Genomic DNA, 27,982 nt, shown 5'->3' on the forward strand with positions numbered 1-27,982 from the left:
GGGTTCGGGTCTGGGTACCACATTCAGTTATTTCTCAAGCTCGTGCAAAACGCATTGCACTCGCACGGAAAAAACTGAACATCGGAACGCAATCACAGACAAAACTGACTGCAATTGCGTGCCTACTATCGCGGGTTTCCTGCAATGCACCCTGAATGCATTCAGCCCTCACCCACGCCGCCCGTGTGAAGGGGGCCATAGCCTGTTAGATGCAAGATGTAATAACTTGCATATATTTTTTCCCTGAAATCCATTGGTAAACTCTAGAAAACCCTTTCTGCTAGAAGCTCTAGGCATATCAATGACTCATTCATGATTTATTAAATAATGTACTTCCATCTTGATACTCTTTTTTCTTTTCTATAAATTCAGAGTGTTCCCATAATATGTTCAAAATCAGATCATTTCAACCTTGTCATATGTGCTTCATGTAAAAGAATATGCTGGTTTTGGTCAAAGGTAAATTTTTCATGATCATTTTTATATTAATTTCAGAGATGTCATAGAGGGCACAGTCCCATGCTTGGGTGCCCTTCTATAAACCAAGGCACACATAGGGATAGTTCAGTATCAGCAGCTTCTTTGGTGGACCTAGCGCCGCATCTTTATATTCCATTGACTGCATTGACTTGAATGCCTGTGTGTGTAGCAAGTTATTTAGTGGTTCTTTCCCTTTTAATTGCTTGTAATATAGTTGGTTAGTGGTCCCTGGCCACGTTTCTAAAGTCTGAAGTAATTGTGTGTGTACTGCACACTAAAGATGTTTAGGGAAGGCTAGGAAGGGCCAGGAGGCTTGAAAACATCCATAAATGTAACAAAGAGAGCAGGTCCATTTAAGACCTCATTAGTGTAAGTTGTGTCTTGCTATCACCATCTCTCTTTGTATCATATGGGTGTTAACCAGGTGCCATGTTGGGAACTGGTCGATGGGGAGCTTGCTCATTTGATCACGGCTTTGGTGACTTTTACTTACTTTACTCTGTGTGTTATCTTTTAGATATATATCTATCATATCCCAGGATTACCAGTAATACACCTCCATGTAGTAACATAGTTTATAAGGCTGAAAAAAGATATCTGTCCATCCAGTTCAGCCTGTTATCCTGCAAATTAATCCAGAGGTAGGAAAAAAAAAATGGGAGGTATTTCCTCACTTTAGGGGAAAAAATTCCTTCCTGACTCCAATCAGGCAATCAGAATAACTCCCTCGATCAACAAACCATCTCTAGTAGCTGTAGCCTGTAATATTATTACACTCCAGAAATACATCCATACCCAGCTTGAACTCTTTTAGTGAACTTTGGGGATAAATAGATGATGGGAGAGATCTCTGTACTGACCCCTGATATATTTATACATAGTAATTAGATCTCCCCTCAGTAGTCTTTTTTCTAAAGTGAATAACCCTAATTTTGATAATCTTTCAGGGTACTGTAGTTGCCCCATTCCAGTTATTACTTTAGTTGCCCTTCTCTGAACACTCTCCAGCTCTGCTATGTCTGCCTTTTTCACAGGAGCCCAGAACTGTACACAGTACTCCATGTGTGGTCTGACTAGTGATTTGTAAAGTGACAGAACTATGTTCTCATCACAGGCATCTATGCCCCTTTTGATGCAACCCATTATCTTATTGGCCTTGGCAGCAGCTGCCTGACACTGGTTTCTGCAGCTTAGTTTGCAGTTCACCAAAATTCGTAGGTCCATTTCCATGTCAGTGTTACCAAGTGTTTTACCATTTAGTATTAGTGTTGAGCGTGAATATTCGAATTGCGAATATCGCCACTTTGAGAATTTGAGAATATTTAGAATATGGTGCTATATATTTGTATTCGCGAATAGTGTTGAATATTCTATTTGCAAATTTATTGCAACTTTATTGTGAATATATTACATTGCCGATTTTCGCAATCAAGTAAACAATGACTGGAGATCACAAATTCTCGAATTTATTGCAAATATTCAGCCAAAAATGTGTGAAATATCGTAAATTTGAATATTGCCAATGCCGCTCGTCACTATTTAGTATGTACTGGTGACTTTCATTATTCCTTCCCATGTGCATAACCTTACATTTGTCAGTGTTAAACCTCATCTGCCACTTCTCTGCCCAAGCCTTCAATCTATCCAGATCCATCTGCAGCCGTATACTGTCCTCTTCCGTGTTAATTACTTTACACAGTTTAGTGTCATCTGCAAAAATTTATATTTTACTGTGCAAGCCTTCTACAAGATCGTTAATAAATATATTGAAGAGAATAGGGCCCAATACTGACCCCTGTGGTACCCCACTAGTGACAGTGACCCAATCTGAGTGTGTACCGTCAATAACCACCCTCTGTTTTCTATTACTGAGCCAGTTACTGTCACGGCGGACAGGAACTCAGATACACAAACAACCAAATACACAATTGTCTAGGCTAGATGCTGGGGACAGGTCACCTCCTAGCACATCCCTGACTTCTCTCCCTATGCTGCTAAGCCCACTTTCAGACCTAGATGGTAGGTGAGAAGTGTCCTTGTGCCTGGGCTGCAAACACCCTAGAATCCCTGAGATGGTGAAAGGGGAGAAGTGGCAGAAGACACACAAATAGCCTAGACCGCAAACAACACAAACAGAAATGAAACTTATCTGAGCTGGAACAGACAATCCTTCCTTCCTGAATCCAAGACCAGAATGAATACTATAACCCGCACGGCCCTCTGGGATAGAAGACAATTTAAGCCAATGACCCCACCCAGAACACCTGAAGGAAGGCGGACCCGCAATGATTCCAAAACAAACAAAAAGGTTAGACACGTGCTGCCAATCTGACAGACCTCCGCACACCGTCCGAGCAAGGCATGACAGTTACTTACCCACATACAGACATTTTCTCCCAGTCCAAACATTCTTATTTTATATACTAACCTTTCATGCGGTACAGTGTCAAATGCTATGGAGAAGTCCAGATATACGACATCCATTGATTTGCCGCGGTCAAGTCTCGAATTTACCTCCTCATAGAAACTGATTAAATTAGTTTGACATGACTGATCCCTCATGAAGCCATGCTGATATGGCATTATTTTCTTCTTTTCATTTAGGTACTCCAAGAAAGCATCTCTTAGAAAACCTGATGTTAAATTTACCAGCCTATAGTTTCCAGGCTTTGTTTTTGGACCCTTTTTGAATATTGACACCACATTTGCTATGCGCCAATCCTGTGGAACACTCCCTGTCATTATAGAGTCCTTTAATATCAGAAATAAGGGTCTGGCTTTGACATTACTTAATTCTCTTAGGATATGGGGGTGTATTCCATCTGGTCCTGGCGATTTGTCTATTTTAATCTTTTTAAGACGCCGCTGTACTTCTTAAGAAAGGATACTTGGGGAATTTATTTTTACATTCTGCATTTCATCTGACAGTTTATCTTCCTCAGTGAATACAGTGGAGAAAAAAATATTTGATAGCTTTGCTTTCTCCTCACCGCTCTCTGCATCTCCCCCCTCATTACTCTGTAAAGGGCCGACACCTTCAGATTTATACTTTTTACCATTTAAATAATTGAAGAACATTATAGGGTTAGTTTTACTCTCTTCGGCAATTAATCTCTCGGTCTCTAGTTTGGCCGCTTTTATTTGTCTTTTACATATTCTATTTATTTCCTTATAGTTTTTCAATGCTTCCTCGCATACTTCCTGTTTTAGTGATTTTAATGCTTTTTTTTTGTCATTTATTGCTTTCTTTACAGTCTTGTTCTCTAACCTTTTATTCCCATAAGGTATGCACTTCTCACAATTAGATTTTAAAATGGTTTTAAAAATATCCCATTTTGTGGCTGCATTTTTATTTTTAAGGACTTTGTCCCGGTTAGTTAGGCCTATGGTCTCTCTTAGTTGGCTAAATTTTGCTTTTTTGAAGTTTGGTATTTTTGTTCCTCCCTGAAGAAACACTCTTTTGAAATAATAATTGGAAGGTTATTACTTTATGGTCACTATTTCATAGGTGTCCCCTAACCTGCACATCTGTTGTTCTGTCAGGTCTATTGGTTAATACTAAGTCTAGTATGACTGTCCCTCTAGTCGGGTCCTGAACCAGTTGGGAAAGGTAATTGTCTTTGGTTATTGCCAAGAACCTGTTTCCTTTATGAGATATACAGGTTTGAGTTTCCCATTCTATATCTGGGTAGGTGAAGTCCCCCATAATAACGACCTCATTATGATCTGCCGCCTCGTCTATCTTGTTTAGTAGCAGATTTGCTATGGACTCTGGTATGTTAGGTGGTTTATAATAAACTGCTATTAATAATTTATTATTGTTTTTGCCTCCATGTATTTCTACCCACAGTGACTCCACATGTTCATGTCCCTCGCTTATATCTTCTCGGACTGTGGGCTTTAGACAGGACTTTACATAAAGGCAGACCCCTCCCCCTCTCTGGTTTTGACAATCCTTTCTAAACAGACTGTAGTATTCCATTTCCCCTGGACTAACACATAAGACTACTTTTACACTCGCATTTTGGGCGGATCCATCATGGATCTGCAAAATTGGATCCGTTACAATAATACAACTGCATGCATCCGTCATGAACGGATCTGTTTGTATTATCTGTAACAAAGCCAAGACGGATCCGTCATGAACTCCATTGAAAGTCAATGGGAGACAGATCCGTTCCCATTGACTTACATTATGTGCCAGGATTTAGCTCAGTTTCGTCAAGCGGACAGCAAAGCCTTGCAGCGTTTTGGAGTCCGCCTCCAGATCGGAATGGTGACTGAACGGACCAAAATGATGCATTCTGAGCGGATCCTTTTCCATTCAGAATGCATTAGGGCAAAACTGATCCGTTTTGGACCGCTTGTGAGAGCCCATAATGGATCTCACAAACGGAAAGCCAAAACGCGAGTGTGACAGTAGCCTAAATTATATATGCTATAAAGCTGCATAATCGCACACATTTTTGAGGAAATGTAATGTGTTTTCATTTACTGTTCTAGACAAAGATGTCACAAGTAAAACAAGTCGGACTGTTGGCTGCTGGGTGCCAGCCATGGAACAAAGATGTCTGTGCCGCTAGTGGAGACAGATTTGCCTATTGTGCCACATTGGCTATCTATGTGTACCAGGTAAGCAAGAAAAACTGCAAGAACTTCACAAAAATGTAACACTATGTATGTATTATACTATATATCTTCATACATTGTGGCAATGGTCTAAGGTTATTGTATTTTCAACATAGAGTGGCCATTCCAGGGTCATTGTAACCTAATACCTCAGACAGACCCACTTTGTTGAACATGTGATTGGCTTGATGGTCGAGCCAATCAGCATGGGCATGTCATGGGTTAAATGTGAATTACTGCAGCACAGTAATGTCAATTGGAAATGAACATTGTAGAGTTTTGCTACCCTTTACTAGAGTTATGGTGTCAAGTTACAATATTTTCATTGTACAATGGCCGTCTAGGAACTGACTAAGTCTAATTTCACTCTTACGTTTGTAATTCCGGTATTGAGATCCAGCAGAGGATCTTAATATCGCAATTAAACAGATCCGTTTTGATTTTGCACATCAGGATGCATCCGTTACGTTAGGATGCGGTTGTGTGAAATCAAAACGGAAAAAAACTGAGCCGTCACTAAATACATTGAAAGTCAATGGGTGATGGATCCGTTTATGTAGGTTCATAATAAAACGGATCCCTCACCATTGACTTACATTGTTTTCAGTGCCAGATCCGTTTTTCTCAGTTTTTATGACTGGACACAAAACCGCAACTTGCCCATAACACACATACCACAAAACGAAATGCATCCAGAACAGAAGACATCCTGATGCGTCCTTTTTACATTCAGAATGCAAACGGGGAACGAAAACAAAAACGTATTTTTCCGGTATTGAGATACTCTGCTGGATCTCAATACCAGAAAACAACAACACAAGTGTGAAAGTAGCCTAAGCTTGTAACTTGAGGGAACAGTGTATTCTGTCTATAAAGGCGCTTTTAAATATAATAGCAGAGATCATTTATAATTATCAAAGCATTAAAAAAAATAGAAACATTCAGAAACATGGGAAGGAATATTGCAAATTTGATCAAACTTTTTTATGTGGGAAAAGAGGAAAGACAGCAATACTAAACTTGTAGCCTCCTCCTCTGAGAAATTCAGTTCATTTTAATGAAAAAGGTAATCAGAAAAAAAGATATGAAATAAGTCCAATTTTAAATAAGCCTGAGACACGTTTGTACCATAAGATCTGAATACAATAACAGAAATACTAAAAGGGAGTCTGTCTGCTCTAAAAACGGTTTAAAGGTAAGCATACCACCATGTAGGGTAGGTGGCCTGATATAGAACCATACCTGACATAGAACCATACACATACCACCATGTAGGGTAGGTGGCCTGATATAGAACCATACCTGACATAGAACCATACACATACCACCATGTAGGGTAGGTGGCCTAATATAGAACTATACCTGACATAGAACCATACACATAACACCATGTAGGGTAGGTGGCCTGATATAGAACCATACCCATACCACCATGTAGGGTAGGTGGCCTGATATAGAACTATACCTGACATAAAACCATACACATACCACCATGTAGGGTAGGTGGCCTGATATAGAACCATACCTGACATAGAACCATACCCATACCACCATGTAGGGTAGGTGGCCTGATATAGAACTATATCTGACATAGAACCATACACACACCACCATGTAGGGTAAGTGGCCTGATATAGAAACATACCTGACATAGAACCATACACATACCACCATATAGGGTAGGTGGCCTGATATAGAACCATACCTGACATAGAACCATACACATACAACCATGTAGGGTAGGTGGCCTGATATAGAACCATACCTGACATAGAACCATACCCATACCACCATGTAGGGTAGGTGGCCTAATATAGAACTATACCTGACATAGAACCATACACATACCACCATGTAGGGTAGGTGGCCTGATATAGAACTATACCTGACATAGAACCATACCCATACCACCATGTAGGGTAGGTAGCCTGATATAGAACTATACCTGACATAGAACCATACCCATACCACCATGTAGGGTAGGTAGCCTGATATAGCACCATACCTGACATAGAACCATACACATACCACCATGTAGGGTAGGTAGCCTGATATAGAACTATACCTGACATAGAACCATACCCATACCACCATGTAGGGTAGGTAGCCTGATATAGAACCATACCTGACATAGAACCATACGCATACCACCATGTAGGGTAGGTAGCCTGATATAGAACCATACCTGACATAGAACCATATACATACCACCATGTAGGGTAGGTGGCCTGATATAGAACCATACCTGACATAGAACCATACACATACCACTTTTTGGATGGTCAAAGAGGGTCACTTAAAACTCATTTTGTGAAAGATCCAATTAGTGGCTGAAGCAAGCCAGTGATTGACTGAGCAGCATTCATAGCCATTTCAACATAGAAGTGGGAAGTGAAGTGCAGCAGGGACCTGGCGCTGTCAGATCTATAACAGCTGGGATCGGTGAGGTGAGTATAAGTTCCTTTATTTTTTACAGGCCCTGGGGCATTTTTTTTTCTTGCACTTCAATATCTCTTTAAATATGAACATATAAATCATCTGATTATAGATACTTTAAGGTCCAAATTGCACCAAATAATGAAGTTGGGGGCTAATATACAGGTAGAAACTGTACAGATAGATTAGTAAGGAGCTATTAAGTAAATTTATTAATGTACATTTATTTCCCAGGTCAAAAAGAGGGACAGAGGGACTTTCTTGCGAAAATCAGGTCGAGAAATGTTACTTTTTATTCTATGCAAATAAGCTTTTCTGTGCGTGATGGATGGGGCTGCCAGTAATGATTCCTCATGCCTTCCCCTCTTGTTTGATTATGGCCTTATGTACACGACCATTGTTCTGGTCCGCATCTGAGCCGCAGTTTTTGCGGCTCGGGTGCGGACCCATTGACTTCAGTGGGGACGCAAAAGATGCGGACAGCACTCCGTGTGCTGTCTGCATCCATTGCTCCGTTCCGTGGCCCCGCCTAAAAAATATAACATGTCCTATTCTTGGCCATTTTGCGGACAAGAATAGGCATTTCTACAATGGGCCACCTGTTCCGTTCCGCAAATTGCAGAAGGCACACGGGCGGCTTCCGTGTTTTGCGAATCTGCAATTTGTGGACCGCAAAAAACGGAACGGTCGTGTGCATGAGGCCTAACCCTGAGATTTCAAAGCTGGTAGAGCTGACGCAGGGGAAGGCTACTGCGCCAAACAGAGTTCCCTTGACCCTTTTGGGGCACCTACCCTACATGGTGGTATGCTTACTTCAAAAGTGATTTCCGAGGTAACAGACTTCCTTTAATATGAGACTGCCTTTAAAGGGGTATTCCAGTTGTAGCAAGTTCTCCTATAGTATCTACAGGATAGAGGATAACTATAAGATAGGCTAGAGTTCTACTGCTGGGTCCCCCAGTGATTATGACAACAAGGCCCCCCAAAATAAGCGAAGCTACAGGTCAAACATGCGCACTGTCAGTCCATTCATCTCTATGGTAGTTCTGGAAATAACCGACCGCTGTATTTGTCTATCTACTTGCTAACATTTTCATTTCTATTCTTCAGCTGGATCACCGATACAATGAATTCAAGCTTCGTGCAATCATGTCAGAACATAAAAAGACAATCACAGCCATCTCCTGGTGTCCTCACAACCCTGACATGTTTGCAAGTGCAAGTGCAGACAATTTAGTGATCATTTGGAATGTGGCTGAACAGAAAGTGGTTGCCAGGCTTGACAATACAAAAGGTAAGATAAGAAATACAAAGGGTATGGCCCAGTGGTGCAGCTGGCAGGCAACGTCCTGTCATCTATAGACCAGTCCTATCCTTGTCAATAAAATGGACAAGGATAGGTCATTTTCATTTTTTTTGCAGGTGCCGCGGAACGGACATGCGCCGTGTGTTGTCCGCATCTTTTGTGGCCCCTTTGAAGTGAATGGGTCCGCATCTGACCCGCAAAAAATGCTGATCGGATGTGGGTGGTCAGATGCGGACCCCCCATGCCCGAGTTTCGAACTGCCGATTGCGCTTCGCAATACGGGCAGCCTACAGTCGTGTGAATGGACCCTTATCGAAACTGTATTCTACATGTATTATTTAATTGAATACAACTGATTGCAGCTTTTATTGGTATATTATGGTCTGATATGTTGCTTTCCATTCACATATCTAGGAATGCCTGCTTCTCTGAGTTGGTGCTGGAATTCTGCGGATGCTGTGGCATTTGTATCGCACAGAGGTCCTCTGTACATCTGGACTGTTTCTGGACCTGACAGTGGTGTGGCTGTTCACAAGGAGGCACATAGCTTTCTCTCTGATATTTGTCTGTTTCGTTGGCATCCAAAGAAAAAAGGAAAAGTTGTATTTGGGCACACAGACGGAAGCCTGTCTATCTTTCAGCCAGGTAAAATGTCAGCAGCAGAAATAACCAAAGTACCTTCTGTAAATGCAACTTCCATAAGGCACTAAACCAAGACGTTTAAACTTCCATCTGTTATATATTCAGAGGTGTTCATGAAATAATGATCACTGTCTGTGGTGGCAGACAAGGTGACATGGACATATACTGTGGGTGAGATGGACTGTCATAGATAGCTCTCCGTGTGCACTGACCCTTTATGCCTGTCCAGGTGAGCTCCATTCAACTAAAAATGACCCTGATATCAGTTCTGTGGGATCACTCTATAACATGGTTAATATCAGGTACTTAGGGTTGATTAGAGGGGATCAGAGTGTCAGGATCCTGACTAACGCACGAGGGGTCACAGGGCTAGTTCAGACAGTTTGTCTTTACCAAAGAACGGCAGTACCTTCACTAGCTCCTAGGTGTCCAGAAGCACCATTATGCAGGCACAAAACTCCTTCATTCTCAAATTGAATGAGGTCCCAGGTGCCAGAACCCCACCAATCTAAAGGAACCACAGCAATCCTAAGGCACCAATCCAGTTGTCTTTGAAATAGGAAAATAACAAAAAACTGGTCACATTTAAAACATGTTCAAAAAAATAAAACTGAGCAGTGAACCTTCAGATATGGGGACAGGTCACGTTTTCTCTTCTTCCCCCTCACCCCCTAAAAATGCTTGCCTGAATCCCGTAACCCTGCTATATTTTGGTCTTTTTTGCCAAACAACCTCTTAAAGGCTATTTTTACCAATGCATTTTATTCATTTTGGTCAAAAAATTATTTCTTGAATGTATTAAATGTTTTACAGTTTCTGTTTTACAGCCTTCACTTTCAGTGTATCTGTAGACTATCTTACTTGCTATTATAAAGAAAATCACTCAGGAAGCTGCTCTTACAGTTTCATGTGTAGCCCTTATTTCTGAAGTCCTGACAGCTCATAAACACTCATTTTAGCTAAATTCTTATGAAACTGGTAAAGTGCTTTTGTCTTGATATGTAAAGTGCAATGTGTTGTACATACAATATGACAATAGCGATTTTTAAAGCGGGCGTCTCATATTCAGTTTTAGTTTCGTAAAGCAGGTGGAAGTCTGTGGAAGCAAGAAGTGTTTATTAGTTTTGAAATATTGTAGCTATTTATTTATTTTAAAACATCACTGGAGGTGACCATATTGGAAATATGTACATCCTTCCTGCATTGTCTGCGTAGACAATACAGCAGTGTGTGGGCTTTGTTCAATCTGCAATAATGGGAGTCAATGGTCAGGAAAGTTTCCATAGTGTAATCCCAAGTCTATAGCCTTTCTTGTGTCTATAGAGTTGCTATCTTACCTTTGCTAGGCCTCTAAAAGTATCAATCATTAAAATGTCCACTGTCTAATGATGATGAGATGACTGCTGGTCTTCTCCCAGTTTAAACATCAAAACTGACTGTAAACAGGAATATATCAGTCAGTTGCCTCAGTCACTAGTGTGAAAAACTGGATTGGTTTTTTACTGTGCATGTAAAAAAAAAGTACCAAAAATGTAAAAAAAAATTGCTTCATAATAAAATCCTTAATAATGTATTTCCCTTGGGAAACAACTGACATTAAGGGGTTATCCAGCCTTTACTGTCTTCAGGACAGGCCATCACTAGCTGATCGGTGGGAGTCCTACACCCAACACCCTCCTCAACCAGCTGTTTGGGTGAAGGACTGTCTTCGGAAGTCAGCTACACAGCTCCATCAGCTTTGTTATGGAGGGGGCTTGTTACCTCAGTTCTGCGCCCATTGACTTCAATGAGAGCAGAGCTGTAGTAATGAGCCCCCTCCACTACAGGGTTGATGGTACTGTGTAGATCTGTCAACTGTGCCGTACCTAAACATTGATCAGCTAGTGATGGCTAGGGATGAGCGAATTGACTTCGGATGAAACATCCGAAGTCGATTTGCATAAAACTTTGTTTCAATACTGTACGGAGCAAGCGCTCCGTACAGTATTAGAATGTATTGGCTCCGATAAGCCAAAGTTATTACTTCGCAAAGTCTTTATTTATACTGTACCACTTGGAACCAAACCCGAGTTCGGGAAATGGTATCTTACAGTATAAATCAATTTCTGAAGTTATTATGCGAAGTCTCGCAAGACTTCGCGAAGTAATAACTTCAGCTCATCTGAGCCAATACATTCTAATACTGTACAGATCGCTCGCTCCGTACAGTATAGAAACAAAGTTTTATGCGAATCGACTTCGGATGTTTCATCCGAAGTCGATTTGCTCATCCCTAGTGATGACCTATCCTGTGGCTAGACCATCACTTAGTAAAGGCTGGACAGCCCCTTTCATGAAGTGTTGTTAGTTTATGTAAAACCTATGAGAACAATTATCACTCATTTTATTATCACAATTTATCAGTAATGTAATAGGTGACTGCTTGTTATCCTTTGTTGTGTACATGATTTTTTCAAGTTTGTTACTGTATTTTAGATTTATATTAATGTACATTTTCTATTGCCTTGTTTTATACAGTTCTATACATTGTTTACTGTGCAGAAACCTGCTTTTTCTGACTCAAACCAAAGCAATTGATAATGCTATAATTTAGTGCACTGTCACTGATACCTAATTAGCAGCTCCTCCTGGTAAAACACTGGTAATTGTAGTTGTTCAGCACTTTAATTATTGTTATTGCATTACCAGTACTGAGACTGGAAAGTGTATTAAAGCTGTAATTGGCAGATAAATGCCTTCAATAGACTTCCATTTATAGCTAGTAAAAAAAAAAAAAAAACATTAAAAAATATATAAGCCAGTAATCTTTTCCTATTCCGGATCACTCCATTTTTTTATGTGCCTACAACTTCATAATATCAGCCATTTATTTTCACAAGCACAATACGTCTCTACGCATCACTGACCTTGACTGAACTGGGTCCTGTCCTGTGAGATCTGGAAAACATTTCTGAAAGACTTCTTCAGGAAAACTTTTCTCTTTCTTACATGATGGAATCCATTCCAATCCTTGATTTTAAATGGCCACTGGCCTTTAAACAAACTTTGCATAAATCAGCAGTACAGATAAATATAAAAAACTTTCAAATTTATCTCTTCAGAGAATTTTTTTTTTCCTTCTTCCCCTCTTAACCCCTTCCCGACTGCCCTCTGGCTATAGACGTCCTATCTGCACATACCCTGTTCAGATAGCTTGTATGGTCAGGCAGTTTTTAATTCCCTGTACAGTGCTGGGATTAAAGCTCATGCAATCTAGCAGGAGCAGGTCGGGTCCCGGCTGTCAGACACAGCGGGGACCCTGAGAAGAAGACAGGAGCAGTTTTATTATCACTGCTGCCTTCTCCTGTGTCAGCAGCAGAGCGGTACCTGAGCGCAGGAAGCCGCCGAGCCACTTCCACTGTTAGTCACGTGACCGCCGGGTGTCTCGGGGCAGGAGCAGAGCTGTAGGGTCTAAGGAGACCCTGATCAGCTCTGCCTGTGTGTAATGCCCCCACAAGGGGCTGTTTTTCCCTGTAACTGGGGCTCCTGTTGATGCCCCAGTTACAGTGGGGGGGGGGGGGAAAGTCAGTGTCCTCTAGAGGCCCTTTAAATTAAAATAAAATAAATTAAACCTAAAAAAAAGGAAAAAAAATTCGAAAAGAAAATTTTTGAGAAACAAGATGGGTTGTCAGTTTACTGATAGATCATGTTACATGAAGGTCTTAGAAGTCTATGGAGAGAAGAGAGGTAAGGAGAAGTGAGCTGCTAGATGAAGAAAGAGTTTTTTCTCCCTCTGATAAAGATATATTACAGAGTTTTCTATATTCATCTGTACTTTTAGATTTATGCAAAGTTTGTTGAAAAGTTAGTGACCATTTACACGTAAGTACACTCCTCCTGCATAAAGCCATAATATGCCAAAGTGATACTTGCTTGACACAGTAAAATGACAAATGAATTTAGCCATTTCTGACACTGCCCATAAATGCAGACAGAGTCAGACTGTGTAGAAAAACACCCTAGCGGCATACATTTCCAGTAGGAATGACAGAAATAGCTCAATAAAAAGAAAAGATGCTCCAGAATGGTTAATTTATGGAGAAGAACCGTTTAATGCTTTTGAAATTAGACCGCAATTGCAATCACTTTTATAAAAGCACATCTAAGCGTCCTTGTTTTTGTCAATTTTCAAGGTTGTAAGAGTCAAAAACATGTTTTGAGACCTGAGTCTCTAGAGGGAACAGATGAAGAAGATCCAGTGACAGCGTTAGAATGGGACCCACTTTCCACAGATTACCTGCTTGTTGCTAATCTACATAATGGGATCCGTTTGGTAGACTCTGAGTCTTTATCTTGCATCACGACTTTCAGTTTCCCCAGTGCAGCAGCGTCTGTTCAGTGTTTGGCTTGGGTTCCCACAGCTCCTGGCATGTTTATAACAGGAGGTACGTCTAACATTTTCTTACGTTCCAGTACTTAACATTAGATTTTCCTGGATGCCCTGTGCACAGATTGGACCACATTCATAAAGTGTGTATCAGAAATACTGTAATTAAGCATGAGCAAATTTCTTTCAAATCAGGTGAGCAATTATATTCCGAATAAATTCAACCCAAATTGAAAGTGCCCCATTTCCCTGGAAATCTCTCTCAATCTTCTTTTCTCTCGTTCTCATTCTCGCAAAATTCTGATTAGTTAGAATTAAAAATATATTTTTTTTAAATTCTGGTCAAATTTTAGAATCTATTCATTCATCTGTAGAAATAATATAAAATGGTTATTTATATCCCCTTAAGTTATACCAGGTGCATATAAAGGAACAAGTACCACCAGCATGTATGTGTAACTATAGGGTATGCAGAGGTTGCTATTGCACACAGGCTTTGCTGCTGCAGGGGGGCAGTTGAGGACTCTGGTATTTTTATATTTGGTGCATGAAAGTTGATACAGATTTTGGATAATTTTTGGTTTTTGCTACACACATATTACAAAAACTAATTTTGATGAGTTTGAAATCACAGCATTTTTATCTGATTTTTAGGACCCATAGCTAATCATTCTTTAGGCATTTCTATGGTTTTCTGGGTTTTGGCATTGATGAGGTATTTATTGGGAACCAGCACAGCCACTACATAGTGGTTAGCATGGTGGCTCAATGGTGCCTTGCAGCCAGGCTCGTACTGGCCCACGGGAACAGGTGAATACCCTGGTGGGCCCCTGCATGCATATAAAAAACTGGGTAGATTATATAACAAACAACCCAATTTATTATTATACTGTAGATGCATCGGATAGCTGGAATTATTTCTTTCCCCAGGGACTCGCCTTCTTGAAGTTGTTGCAGAGACCCCCATGATCAGTCATCATGAGGTTATTCTTGCTGTTTGTCGCTCTGTGAGCAGGTAGTATCTGCATGTAGCTGTACAGTGGGCCCCCAGAATGAGTTTCCTGGTGGGCCCTAGGCACCCCAGTCTGACACTGCTTGCAGCACTGGGGTCCTGAGTTTGAGTCCGAGCAGGGACAACATCTGCATGGAGTTTGTATGTTCTCCCAGTGTACTCCAGGTACTCCAGGTTCCTGCCAAATTGGCTTCCTATGAAATTGACCCTAGTGTGTATTGGCAAAATTGGCTTCCTACCAAATTTGCATTGTATGTTGTAATCGAGCGCCTGCATGGCAGCCACACAACTAACCCTGCTCTTTAGAAAAAGTGCATTACAAATGTTTGTCATAGTTTTCTGCTTCTGCTCCATCCATTCTGTTATTTCCGGTCTGGTGGCTCCTGAGAGCGGCTGATTTTTGGGAGCTGGGTGTCAGTCCCAAAAAGATCTGATATTGATGACCTATCATGAGGATAGGTTATCAATAGAACCCGGATAACCTCTTTAATGTTTGGAAATCGCTTGACCATTGCTTACAATTTTATACAGTTTGAAAACTGCCTCATAAGAAATTGTTTTAGTGAAAATACTTTAAGAACCTCAGAATAATGCCAGGCAACAGCTGACAGAAAATCTTTTGATGCCTATAAGTCATTAATAACATGTTTTAACCGTTGACAACCAAACAGACCATCCGCAGTTCTTTACATCCTGGAGTTCAGCCTGGAAAGTTGACCTCTTATAGGGGTTATCCCACGAGTAATGTAAAAAATGTTTAAATGTGGGTCCACATGGAATCCACAACATGTGAAGGTACCCTAAAGGAGTTGTCCAAGTTAACTACAAATTTTCCCCTTGCCACCTAATGCTTTAAAATAAAAAAGGATTATATAATCTCCTTTTCTCCCCACTGTTCTCAGGTCCAGTCCTTCTGTACACAAGGTGTTATATCAGCAGAAAAAAATATCTACACAGTGCACAATTATGGTATCAAGTCACATCTTTATTGTATAATTACCGTATTTTTCGCTTTATAAGACGCACCTGATGATAAGACGCACCTAGGTTTTTGAGGAGGAAAATAAGAAAAAAATATTTTTAACCAAAAGGTGTGCTTTTGGTAGCTTTTGAACTAAAGGTGGTCTGTGGATGATGTACTGTTATGGGGATCTGGGGATGACGCACTGTTATGGGGATCTGTGGATGACACTGTTATGGGGATCTGGGGATGACGCACTGTTATGGGGATCTGTGGATGACACTGTTATGGGGATCTGTGGATGACGCACTGTTATGGGGGGATCTGTGGATGAAGCACTGTTATGGGGGGATCTGTGGATGACGCACTGTTATGGGGGGATCTGTGGATGACACTGTTATGGGGATCTGTGGATGACGCACTGTTATGGGGGGATCTGTGGATGACGTACTGTTATGGGGGGATCTGTGGATGACGCACTGTTATGGGGGGATCTGTGGATGACGCACTGTTATGGGGGGATCTGTGGATGACGCACTGTTATGGGGGGATCTGTGGATGACGCACTGTTATGGGGGATCTGTGGATGACGCACTGTTATGGGGGATCTGTAGATTACACTGAGGGGGGATCTGTGCATGACACTGAGGGGGGATCTGTGCATGACACTGAGGGGGGATCTGTGGATAACACTTATGGGGCTCTGTGGATGACACTTATGTCATCCACAGATCCCCCTAAGTGTCATCTACAGATCCCCCATCAGATGCATCAGTGTGGAGGGAGGAGGCGGAGACACTCATGGCAGGGCCCGATGCAGTGACTCTACTCTAATACACCGGGCCCCGCAACTGTTAAACATTCAATCTGATATATATCTAATAGTATATGCTCTGTACGGCTCTTAATGTAGTACCGTAAGTATAGCGCAGACCGGCATCTCCATCGGTCATGCGCCACCTGCCGCAGCTCCCTCCTCATGCGCCGGTGGTCCAGCTCCCTCCTCATGCGCCGCCTGCCTGCTTATCTCACTTTATGAATGAACAGGCAGGCGGCGCATGACAGAGGGAGCTGGAGCAGACGGCGCATGAGGAAGGAGGTGCGGCAAGCGGCGCATGACCGAGGGAGATGCCGGTCTGCGCTATACTTACGGTACTACAGTAAGAGCCGTACAGAGCATATACTATTAGATATAGATCAGATTGAATGTTTAACAGTTGCGGGGCCCGGTGTATTAGAGTAGAGTCACTGCACCGGGCCCCGCCATGAGTGTCTCCGCCTCATCCCTCCACACTGTCACTGATACTTCGCTGGCCGCGCTGTGCAGCATAGCGGCCAGCGAAGTATTCGCTTTATAAGACGCACGGCCATTTTCCCCCCACTTTTGGGGGGAAAAAAGTGCGTCTTATAAAGCGAAAAATACGGTAATCTGAATAAGGGTGCATTCACGCGACCGTATGTATTTTGCGGTCCGCAAAAAATACAGATGATGCCCGTGTTGCATCCATTTTTTTTGTAACAATGCCTATCCTTGTCCGAAAAATGGAGAAGAATAGGACATGTTCTATCTTTATTCCAGGGCTAAGGAACGGACATATGGATGTGGACAGCACACGGTGTGTTGTCCAGATTTTCTGCAGACCCATTTAAATGAATGAATCCGCATTATCCGCAAAGAATGCAGATCGGATGTGGACCAAAAATACGGTCGTGCGAATGGGGCCTAATACATACAATACAGAAATAGATAAAGGCAGATGCACACCTATGACAGGGGTCTAGAAAGGCTGAACCAGCCTCTATATAGAAAAAAGTGGACAGCCTGCGTGACATAAATCTGCCCAAATCCTCAGCACAAAATAGCAGCATAGCACTATGTCAATATACATGGGGCATAGGTTCAAATAATAGCAAATATAACATGATTACGGTACTTTGCTCAGTCAATCACTGTCCTCACCCATCTTATACCGCTTAGGACAGTGATTGGCAGCAGCAGTCGCATGCCATATTCCTGCATGTCACCGCTGCAGCCTCTGTTTTGCTAACAAATACACCATTTCTGGTTCAGATACTCTTTAAAGAAAGACTACACACACTAATTTAAGAATAGTAAAATATATAAGTAAGTTTATTAAGGTAATAGTGATAATCAGGCAAATGTATGTGCTTCTTTTGCACTTTTATATGAACCAAGTTAAAAATAACTTACATTACCCAAACAGTAGAAATCTTACAAAGAATAAAGGGATAAAACATAACACATAACTACATCCACACCTAATCTAGAGTACTGACTACATCCAGAATGAAGGCACTTAGTAATCAATTAAGTTAACATCATCTGACAGAGAGACACTGGGAAGCCTATTTCAGCAAAAGCAGTCAGAGACTCCATTGGTAAAACACCAACTTGCCTCATTGGTGAACTTCAACTGCTTTCGGAGAGAGTCCCAACTTTGATACCAGTTAAATAAAGAGCTTCACCCCCTATTGGAATGTAGCCAACACAAAAGCTGTATACATATCACTATATATCACTGTGTACATCTTGTCCATCTGTTATTATTATGAACCCTAGATTGGCCAATTCTCAGATTCACAATAAATCAGAATCCCAAGACCATCTTTGCAGACAGTGCTTCACTCACTTGTACTCATATTTCCAAGCAGGTTTTGTAGTTCATTGACGGGTCGTATTGATTCCATCATATAACATGGATAAAGTTTAATTACTTTAAACAAGTGTATCAGATAAGATAACATTTAAGTACAAACATTGCCAACCCGTCTTCAGTTCATTCCCAGGTTATATTTATATCGGACAAAATGGAGTCCAAAAGATCACAGACTACTTCTTCACACTTCAAGCCTCACATACAACCGCAGGAGAAGGACTGGACTGGCCGTGCTGAGAACTGTGGGGAAGAATATATCATGCTTTTTTATTTTAAAGCATTAGATGGCATGAGGCAAATTTGTAATTTACTTTGACAACCCCTTTAAATGAAGTGTAAGATGTATCTGAGCTATATTAATTGTAGAGCAGTTACAAAACCTGTGAAGAGACATATTGATAACCTATAGAAAACATTTAATGAGGTCACATGGAGTGGGAAATAGAAATGTAACAATCTGCTTGGTAATATAATCTGTAAAAGAGTGAAGAGTAAAAAAGGTAGAGAATATATATTAGGACCCCATAACAAACTCCCAATAGGGCTTCTTATCTGGTGTTGGTTCATACCACAACACTGTCCCATCATCCCACCTGGCCCTTTTTGGCTCTCCCTATTTCCCATCCCTTGTGTGGACAGTATAGTCAGTGTCGGACTGAGGTGCCTATGGCCCAGCAGTAAAGTCATTGTGCAGGGGGTGGGGACTGGAGGCCCACCCTGGCTCAGGAGCCCACCGGGGGATTCACCTACTCCTCCCATTCGAACCTGAGTATGGTGGTGTGACCCTTGGCTGTCATTCCCTGTCTTGTTTTCTAATACTAAGCGATGGCTTCCTAACAGCTGCTGCCTTAATAATGGTACTTGCGGGTTTCCTTTTTTTTTTTAAACCAATCTTACCAGCATTTTCTTATAGAATTATATAAAAAATATTAATTATTTGCCAGAGAGGCACATTTTAAAAATTGCATGGCTTGAAGTATAAGAGTGTTCCAATGTGTTCAGATTCCCAGGTTGGTGTCTTACGGGTATGGAATGTCTCAAAGACAACTCCTATAGATAATTTTAAATTGAAGAAAACCGGCTTCCATGCATTACATGTCCTTAACTCCACTCCGAAGAAAAAAAGTGAGTACAAAAAGAAACTCTGAGCATGCCTAGAACAGTTATCATTGAATGCAGGGTGTTATAAAAGAGATGTGAAATAAGAGCAGACATACCGGTAATATAAGGACAGATTCATGTATCACCAGAAATGTATTATACTGTAAGCCTCAGCATTTAGCCTAATGGTGGCCATACAAATTAGCCTAAGGTTGATCAAAATGGACAATTTCATCTAAAACGATGGTTCATGGGGTGAAATTTATTAGCTAATGATCGTTTTAGCAGACCAATGACAGACCATTATTGTCTGGAAAGACTTCTGCTGCTTTTAAAATTTTCATCCGATAGTCGGCGAAAGATCTTTCATTTAAAGAAAGATTGTTTGTGAACAATGGATCTTTCTTTAAAGGAATGTTGCAGCATGATTTTTTTTTGAACATGTGTGGCCAGACTGAACAACTGTAAAGCCCCTATTCCACCACATAAAAATTGGACAAATGATTAAGAACAAGCGGCTCGTATAATCGGGCAGTCGATCAGCACATAAAAGAGCAAACACATGTTCATCAGGATGAAAGATGCCCGATTCTGTTGTATTCATTATTGGCAGCACAGCCCTGATTACACAGGAAGATGTGCTGCCGAAAATGAATAGAACAGAATGAGGGAGGAAGGAATCACTCCTCCCGCATTCAGTTTGCATCGCCCTGTGTAATTAGGGTGTCGATAGATGTGGTTCCCAAAGATCATGTGTGTAACATCATCCTAATGGTCAGTATGGACAAAAATGTGTATGTCATACGGACGTTCACAAGATGATTATTTGTTCAACTGATGTTCAACCATCAACCAACCTCTATCTAATGTGTATGAACACTTTAAGATTTGAGTATATTAAAGTTAAAAGTTAAGTTGGACCCCTCCTCACTTGCCCAGTGTGAAGATTAGTAGCTCTGCTTAACCTTAAGAATGACCATCAATGATGCTGTCATGAGCTCCCTAAGGATCTGTTTAATATAATAAATCCTTCTTTCTTCTGGATGTTATATGGAGTCCATCACCTTGGAACTTTACCATTAACAGTAAAGAATGCACAGTATAAAGGACACTGTAATGAAATCACTAATTCTTATATCCATACTCGCTGCTGTTCCCCTGAATTCTTTACTGCAGTTATTGCTAGTGGTCCAAAGTGACAGATTCCCTTTCCCCAGTTCAAGACTGGGCCATTTACTCCCATTCCTGTAATTTTTGCCCCCTTTTTCAGCGCTTTATTTTGGTATATTTTAATTTCATTTTTTATACCTAGGAAAATGTTACATAAGTCAATTTGTCACATTTTTTTACTACCACAAAGTAAATACTTTTTAAAAATTATTCCTCCTTTCCATAATGGTCATTTTGCTATACAGGATCTATGGGTTATGGTTGCTGGGCAGGGGTAGAAGCTGCAGTTTGGCATGTACTGTAGTGGCATATTTTGTTCATTTATTATAGTTTGTTTTTATTTACTTATTTATTTTACACTTTTTGCCCCCCATAACATCATACAAGACCCTTGGAGGAATTTAAACATTAATTTTTTATGCTGATTTCTCCTGTAAATGGGGCTGGCATAGCCTCAGTTATTGGGGAAATACAGCCACCAATGCTGTAAAGGCTCACTGCAGAGCTGATCTGGGTCTGCTGAGACCCAGCAGCTCATGTAGATACCCGGCCCCCAGTGATTACATGACCGCTAAGACTGGAGCATGAAGCAACATAGCCACTTCCTGATCTGTATACAGTGCCCATTAAGCACTGTGTATACAGTGATGGAGAAGGCAAAGAAGACAAAAACTGTCACTGATGTATAAAGTCTATGGACCGTCTGGAAGTGTTAAGTCTTAAGCAGTTTCCCTGAAGACTCTTTACAATAGTGTTTGATGGTTTTATGGCATGGGGTAAAGTGCCAGAGAATTCAAGTAATGCATCCTCAATGGTGGGAGACGGGCTTTGTAGTAACCAACAAATAATCAATACTGTAATGTACTGTAATTTGTGAGTTTGGGGCTCCATGGATCGAAATTTTTGTAAAGCACATCCCATAGATACTCGCAAGCCATCCATATGAATGCCAGTACCAAAGCTTTACCAGCAAAACAGGCCCAGGGTAATACACTGCCTCTGCTGGCTTACAGTATCTCTTCTGTGGGATTGGACCAGATAGGCTAGCCTTTGCTTCCCACTCACATCAATAAGCCTGGAGTGCCCATGTCCCCATTTCTGGCTCCCCAGTTGTATTTTCTTGGATCACGTTTGGTAGGTACTAGGTATTAACCGCTGCATACTAGGAACATCCCACAAGACTTGCAGTTTTGGATATGCCCTGACCAAGTCTTCTAGACTTCACAAAAGTGCCCTTTTTTGTGAATCGACTTCAAGAAGTAACTGTTCACTTGCTGTCTAATATATCCCGCCTCCAGACAGGTGCCATTGCAATGATATGATATTTTATTCACTTCATCTTTCATAGCAGTAGTCTTAAAGGGGTTTTTCCGCTGTGGAAAAAAACATACTTACCTGCTCCCTGCCACTCCGCTCTTGCACATTGGCTCCCCCATGTCCATCTTCAAGTCCGTGGCTTGTTTACTTTTTCCATGGCAAGTGCTTGGTCTGCTGCAGGCAACCACTGGCTTCATTGGTGACGTGTCTCTTGCCAGGCTGTGGGCTTTCACTAGTCCTGGAAAACACCTTTAATGTTATGTCTGATCCATGTATTTATATGATGTATATTGTAGCTACAATATCACACTTTTCGAAATCTCATACAAAGAAACAGAACAAGCTCCTGATTTTGTATCTAGTTTAATAAAATGATGCTTTACTAAAATAAATACATTTATTTTTTCTAATGAGCATTTTTAGCGCAGTCCCCTACGAAAAACCATCACATATCGTCCACCAGTGAGGCTGTACCACCTCCCACACTAACCCAGAATCAAGCTTTCTCATTGCCTCCTGGTCATGCCGTCTGTTGCTTCATGGATGGAGGAGTGGGACTTTATGATATGGGTGCCAAGAAATGGGATTTCTTAAGAGACTTGGTATGTATTGTCTTATTGTTTTCCATCACTAATGGTCTCTTTACAACATCTTTCAAATGCTAAATCGGATCAATAGTTTTCTCTGAAGACAGCAGAAAGTACAAGAAGTAGAATGAATATTGGCAGTGTCTTAAGGAAACAATCCTGCCTCAGATATATCATAGTTACCAACATGTCCCTGGACTTTGAAGCCCCAACCTGGACAGTGCAGCACCACCCCTGTGACCACCCTGAAACAACCAGGAAATGTGGAGGCAGTTACTCGATGTTAGCGTGATAGGAACAAAATTAGTGAAGTGTAAACCCAACCCATAAAATTCAGAAACTGGTGTAAAATTGAGGTGGAGCTTAAAGGGGTTGTCTCACTTCAGCAAATGGCATTCATCATGTAGAGAAAGTTAATACAAGGCTCTTACTAATGTATTTTGATTGTCCATATTGCCTCCTTTGCTGGCTTGATTCAGTTTTTCATCACATTATACATTGCTCATATATAGAGGTTACTGTCCCCGAAGTAGCGTAGATACAAGGTGGCCAGGATGGGAGCTACTGCACATGGGTGCCGATGCACACTCCCACAGTCTCGGACATTTTCCAATAGTGTGGAAGCACGACCACCGCTGCTGGATTACAGGGTGGTCATAACCCATGAAAAAATCAATCAAGCCAGCAAAGGAGGCAATATGGACAATAACAATACATTACTAAGTCCCTTGTATTAACTTTCTCTACATGATAAATGACATTTGCTGAGGTGATACACCCCCTTTAACTGTGTCATACATATTATTCCTTGGATTATTTTATTAGTATTTTCTGTTATTCCACAGGGTCATATTGAAACTATCTTTGACTGCAAATTTAAACCAGATGATCCTAATTTACTTGCTACAGCGTCATTTGATGGTACAATAAAGGTCTGGGATATCAACACATTAACAGCTGTATATACTTCACCGGGGAATGAAGGTGTGATTTATTCACTGTCCTGGGCTCCAGGTATGTGGACCATCACTAAGATGCCAATACAATGTGGTGTATAGTAGTATATAGTAGTTCTGCTGCAGCTCCTAAACATATACACAGATTTCTAAGAAACATTAGTTTGAGAATTTTTCTGCAACATTTGATGCAGACATTTATTAAGGAAGCAGTTATATGGGCGCTGGATACATTTGTGCCTAAATAAATTATATTAAAATGGTTTTCTGGGACTTACATACTGATGGATAGGTTTCCAGGTGGGGGTCTGACTCCTGATCAGCAGCCCCACCGATCAGACGAAACCTCTTCGTATTGTCCCCAGCACAGAGCTGTACATTGTATGGCAGCTATGCTTGATATTGCAGTTCAGTTCTGTTCACTTGAATAAGACTGAGTTACACGAATGCCATGTGACGTCTCAGGCTGTAGCTCTCACCTGAGCTCTGTCACCTGTTCCAACAGTTGACTGACAGGCATGTTGGGAGTTGGACCCTCACTGATCAGATATTGATGTCCTATCCTATCACGATAAGTCATCAATATTTAAGTCTCTAAAAACCCCTTTTTTCTTAAAGTGGTTTCTGGGTTTGTAATGTGGTTGGCCTAATGTTATCTGATCAGCGGGGATCTGTCACCCTGCACCTCCACCGATCCGCTGATAGCAGCTCCGTCCACTACACAATGGACAGAGATGTGTAGTTCTGGTGCTACTCTGAAACAGCTGATCAGTGGAGCTGTGCGGTGTCCAGTTGATAGACCATCAATGTTAAAAATCCCCCCAAAAAACCTTTAAACCTCCTTTTGTCTAATGCATTTTAATAAAACTCTTGCATTCATCGTGTGTAGGGGACTTGAACTGCATAGCCGGTGCCACTTCCCGGAATGGGGGCTTTATCTGGGATGTAAAGAAAGGAAAAATGATAACTCGGTTTAATGAGGTAAGAGCTTATACTGTACAAAGTGAGACAAAGTAAGTGGCATTGTTATCCTTGATGCCCTACATAATAGATGTGCCACCTACTAAACTGCAGCTTATAAAGCTATAAATACATTTTACTTCCAAGAACACTCATGTATCTTACATTCTATTTTTCTTTATAGCATGGGAAAAATGGGATTTTCTGCATCTCATGGAGTCACAAGGACTCTAAGCGCATTGCCACGTGTAGTGGAGATGGATTCTGGTGAGTATTGCTGAGAACATGGTGCGGTATTTGTCCTGGGTGGTTTGGTGGTTTACATTATATACCTAACACTTGACCTTGAGACATTATGATAGTAATTTTTTATCATTCTCTCTAATTGTTTCAGCATTATCCGAACAATTGATGGTAAAGTTTTGCACAAGTATAAACATCCAGCCGCTGTTTTCGGCTGTGACTGGAGCCAAAACAACAAGTAAGCATTGTACATTGGTAGTCTTCTATGAAATACTTTACTCTTCTTTGTAGTGTGTTCCCATAATAATACATCCAGACAAAATGACCCAGACATTAAGAACACTTTAATCTTTCACAGCCAGGTGCCAGGAGTTTATGGACACTTTGCACCTATGGTAGCCGGGATAACTTTTGCATGAACAAATAAAACCAATACTACACAGGTGCATCTCAATAAATTAGAATATCATCGAAAAGTTAGTTTATTTCAGTAATTCAATTTAAAAAATTAAGCTCAAATATTATATAGATTCATCACACATAGAGCCATTTAATTTAAGTGTTTATTGCTTTTAATGTTGATGATTATGGGCTGGCTTACAGCTAATGAAAACCCAAAAGTCAATATCTCAGAATATTGTGAAAAAGGTCAATATTAAAGACTCCTGGTATCATATTCAAATCAGCTAATCAATACAAAACATCTGCAAATATTTCCTAATCCTTTTAAGGGAACATGTCCTCAATTTTATGCTAAACTCACCGAGGACAGCATAAAGTAGTGACAGACGCGCTGATTTCACTGGTGTGTCACTCTTCTAGGGAGAAAAGTAAGGAGAAGACAAACATCAGCAGATGGGCGGGGAGAGCAGGAGCTCATGAATAACCATGACTCTTCTCAGGTAGACTGGACAATGATTATGATGCTGGTTCTCGGCAACCTCTTACTTTTAGCTCATGAGTGACACACCGCTGACATCAGCATGTCTGTCACTACTTTATGCTGCTCTGAGTGAGGGCAGCATAAAGTTGTTGACAGGTTCCCTTTATATGGTCCCTTAGTCTGGTTCAGTAGGCTACACAATCCCGGGGAAGATTGACAATAGTCCATTGACATTCTCCACAAGGAGGGTAAGCTATAAAAGGCCATTGCTAAAGAAGCTGGCTGTTCACAGAGTGCTGTATCCAAGCATATTAATAAAAAAGTTGAGGATAAGGAAAAGGTGTGGTAGAAAAAGGTGCACAAGCAATAAGGAGAACCGCAGCCTTGAAAGAATTGTCGAGAAAAGGACATTCAAGAATTTGTTGGTGATTCACAAATAGTGGACTGTTGCTCAGTAGTCCAAATTCCTGTTTTCAAATGAAAGTAAATTTTGCATTTAATTTGGAGTTCAAGGTGCCAGAGTCAGGAAGAAGAGTGGAGACGCACACAAACCAATTTGCTTGAGGTCCAGTGTGAAGTTTCTACAGTCAGTGATGGTTTGGGGAGCTATGTCATCTGCTGGTGTTGGTCCACAGTGTTACATCATGTCCAAAGTCAGTGCAGCCGTCTACCAGGAAATTTTAGTGCACTTCCTTCTGCTGACAAGCTTTATGGAGATGCTGATTTCATTTTCCAGCAGGACTTGGCACCTGCCCACACTGCAAAAAGTACAAATACCTGGTTTAATAACCACGGTATCACTGTTCTTGATTGGCCAGCAAACTCACCTGACCTAAACCTCATAGAGAATCTGAGATGGGTGACACCAGACTCAATAATGCAGATGAGCTGAAGTCCGTAATCAAAGCAACCTGGGCTTCCATAACACCTCAGCAGTGCCACAGGCTGATCGCCTCCATCCTATGACCCATTGATGCAGTAATTCATGCAAAAGGAGCCTTGACCAAGTATTGAGTACATTTCTGTATTAAAAATAATTTTTTAATTAGTCTTATATAATTTTTTGAGATACTGACTTTTGGGTTTTCATTAGACATAATCATCAACATTAAAAGAAATAAACGCTTTGAAATAGATCACTCTGGGGAGGAGATGTGAACGATGTCTGTCTCAGCGTCCATCATGACGTACCATTTTATATTGGAATGAATTAAAGAAATAAAAAGAAACAAAAGGTTTTGTACCAGTGACTTGTGAGTATGACTTCTATTGGTCACAATATCGGCAGAATGAGGTAAAAAGAACACACAAGTTTGCATGTTTGAAAGAGTGTCAGTGCTGGGTTAAGCAGAGCTCCCGGTGTGGACTTGCATTTGCTAAAGGTGACTGAAGTGCTACATATTATATAGGAGGGAGCCGTCCCATTGAAGTGAATGGGAGAGTGGAGTTATAATTACATCTGCTCACTGCTGCAATGCTGACGACGAGCAGGTAAACACTGAAGAGAACACAGCGCTTGTACGATAGGTCATCAATATAGCAAAAGCAGACACCCCCTTTAATGCCTAAGCCCATATTAATACCTTGACGTCCATGCAAAACTTATTTGCATCACAAGGAAACTCTAAAATTGGTGGGTGTGTAGGTTTTTTGTGCTTTTTTAAAATATTTTCTTTATTTTTACATTTAATGTTTATGTTATTTCTTTTATTTTACTATGGGGCACAGATTGCAGGGAACACATTATCTAAGTGTGCCCTCCTGCATGAATCCGCCAGTGGCACAACATTTGTACGTGGTACTGTGAAACTCCAAAGACATACTGATAGGGACCTTAGATTGTGAGCCCCATTGGGGACAGTTGGTTGCTAATGTCTGTTAAACGCTGCGGAATATAGTAGTGCTATATAAGTGCATAAAATAAATGAATAAATAAACTCACCATGTAAGTTAACGGGCAGCAGGCACCAGTTCATCACCCCTTATACTTTCCGTGGTGTGGTTGCAAAAGGGTTAAGGAACCCATTATATTTGAATATTTAAAAAATAAAGAGCTATAAGTTGAAACAAAAATGATTTTTGGTTCAGTTTACTCCCAAATAAAACTAAAAATAAATTAAAAAATATGCATCTAAAAATGTATTAATAAACAGCCCTATGCTTCACGGAATAGCACACCACAAATTATCTTGGTATCACAACAAATGAAAAAGTCAGGACTGTTACTCTAAACTGCAAAAAAGAGTCTGGTCAGG

At 40.9% G+C, this 27,982-nt stretch overlaps 1 protein-coding gene across 4 annotated transcripts in view; it reads left to right on the top strand.

Moving 5' to 3' along the window:
• Positions 1–27,982, top strand: part of WDR17 (WD repeat domain 17) — a 172,585-nt gene that overhangs the window by 69,929 nt on the left and 74,674 nt on the right. For all 4 annotated transcript variants that reach the window (XR_006388356.1, XM_044287540.1, XM_044287381.1 and 1 more), the window contains 10 exons: positions 4,984–5,112; positions 8,656–8,839; positions 9,266–9,496; positions 13,666–13,917; positions 19,513–19,635; positions 22,513–22,700; positions 23,531–23,699; positions 24,531–24,622; positions 24,786–24,868; positions 24,996–25,082. Coding sequence is in view for 3 of the 4 variants with exons in the window: in XM_044287381.1 (XP_044143316.1) it covers positions 4,984–5,112; positions 8,656–8,839; positions 9,266–9,496; positions 13,666–13,917; positions 19,513–19,635; positions 22,513–22,700; positions 23,531–23,699; positions 24,531–24,622; positions 24,786–24,868; positions 24,996–25,082 (1,538 nt within the window). In the remaining variant the exon portion in view is untranslated. The remainder of the gene's footprint in view (positions 1–4,983; positions 5,113–8,655; positions 8,840–9,265; positions 9,497–13,665; positions 13,918–19,512; positions 19,636–22,512; positions 22,701–23,530; positions 23,700–24,530; positions 24,623–24,785; positions 24,869–24,995; positions 25,083–27,982) is intronic.

The sequence above is a fragment of the Bufo gargarizans genome, chromosome 1, assembly GCF_014858855.1.
Source record: "Bufo gargarizans isolate SCDJY-AF-19 chromosome 1, ASM1485885v1, whole genome shotgun sequence".
Classification (NCBI taxonomy): Eukaryota; Metazoa; Chordata; class Amphibia; order Anura; family Bufonidae; genus Bufo; species Bufo gargarizans.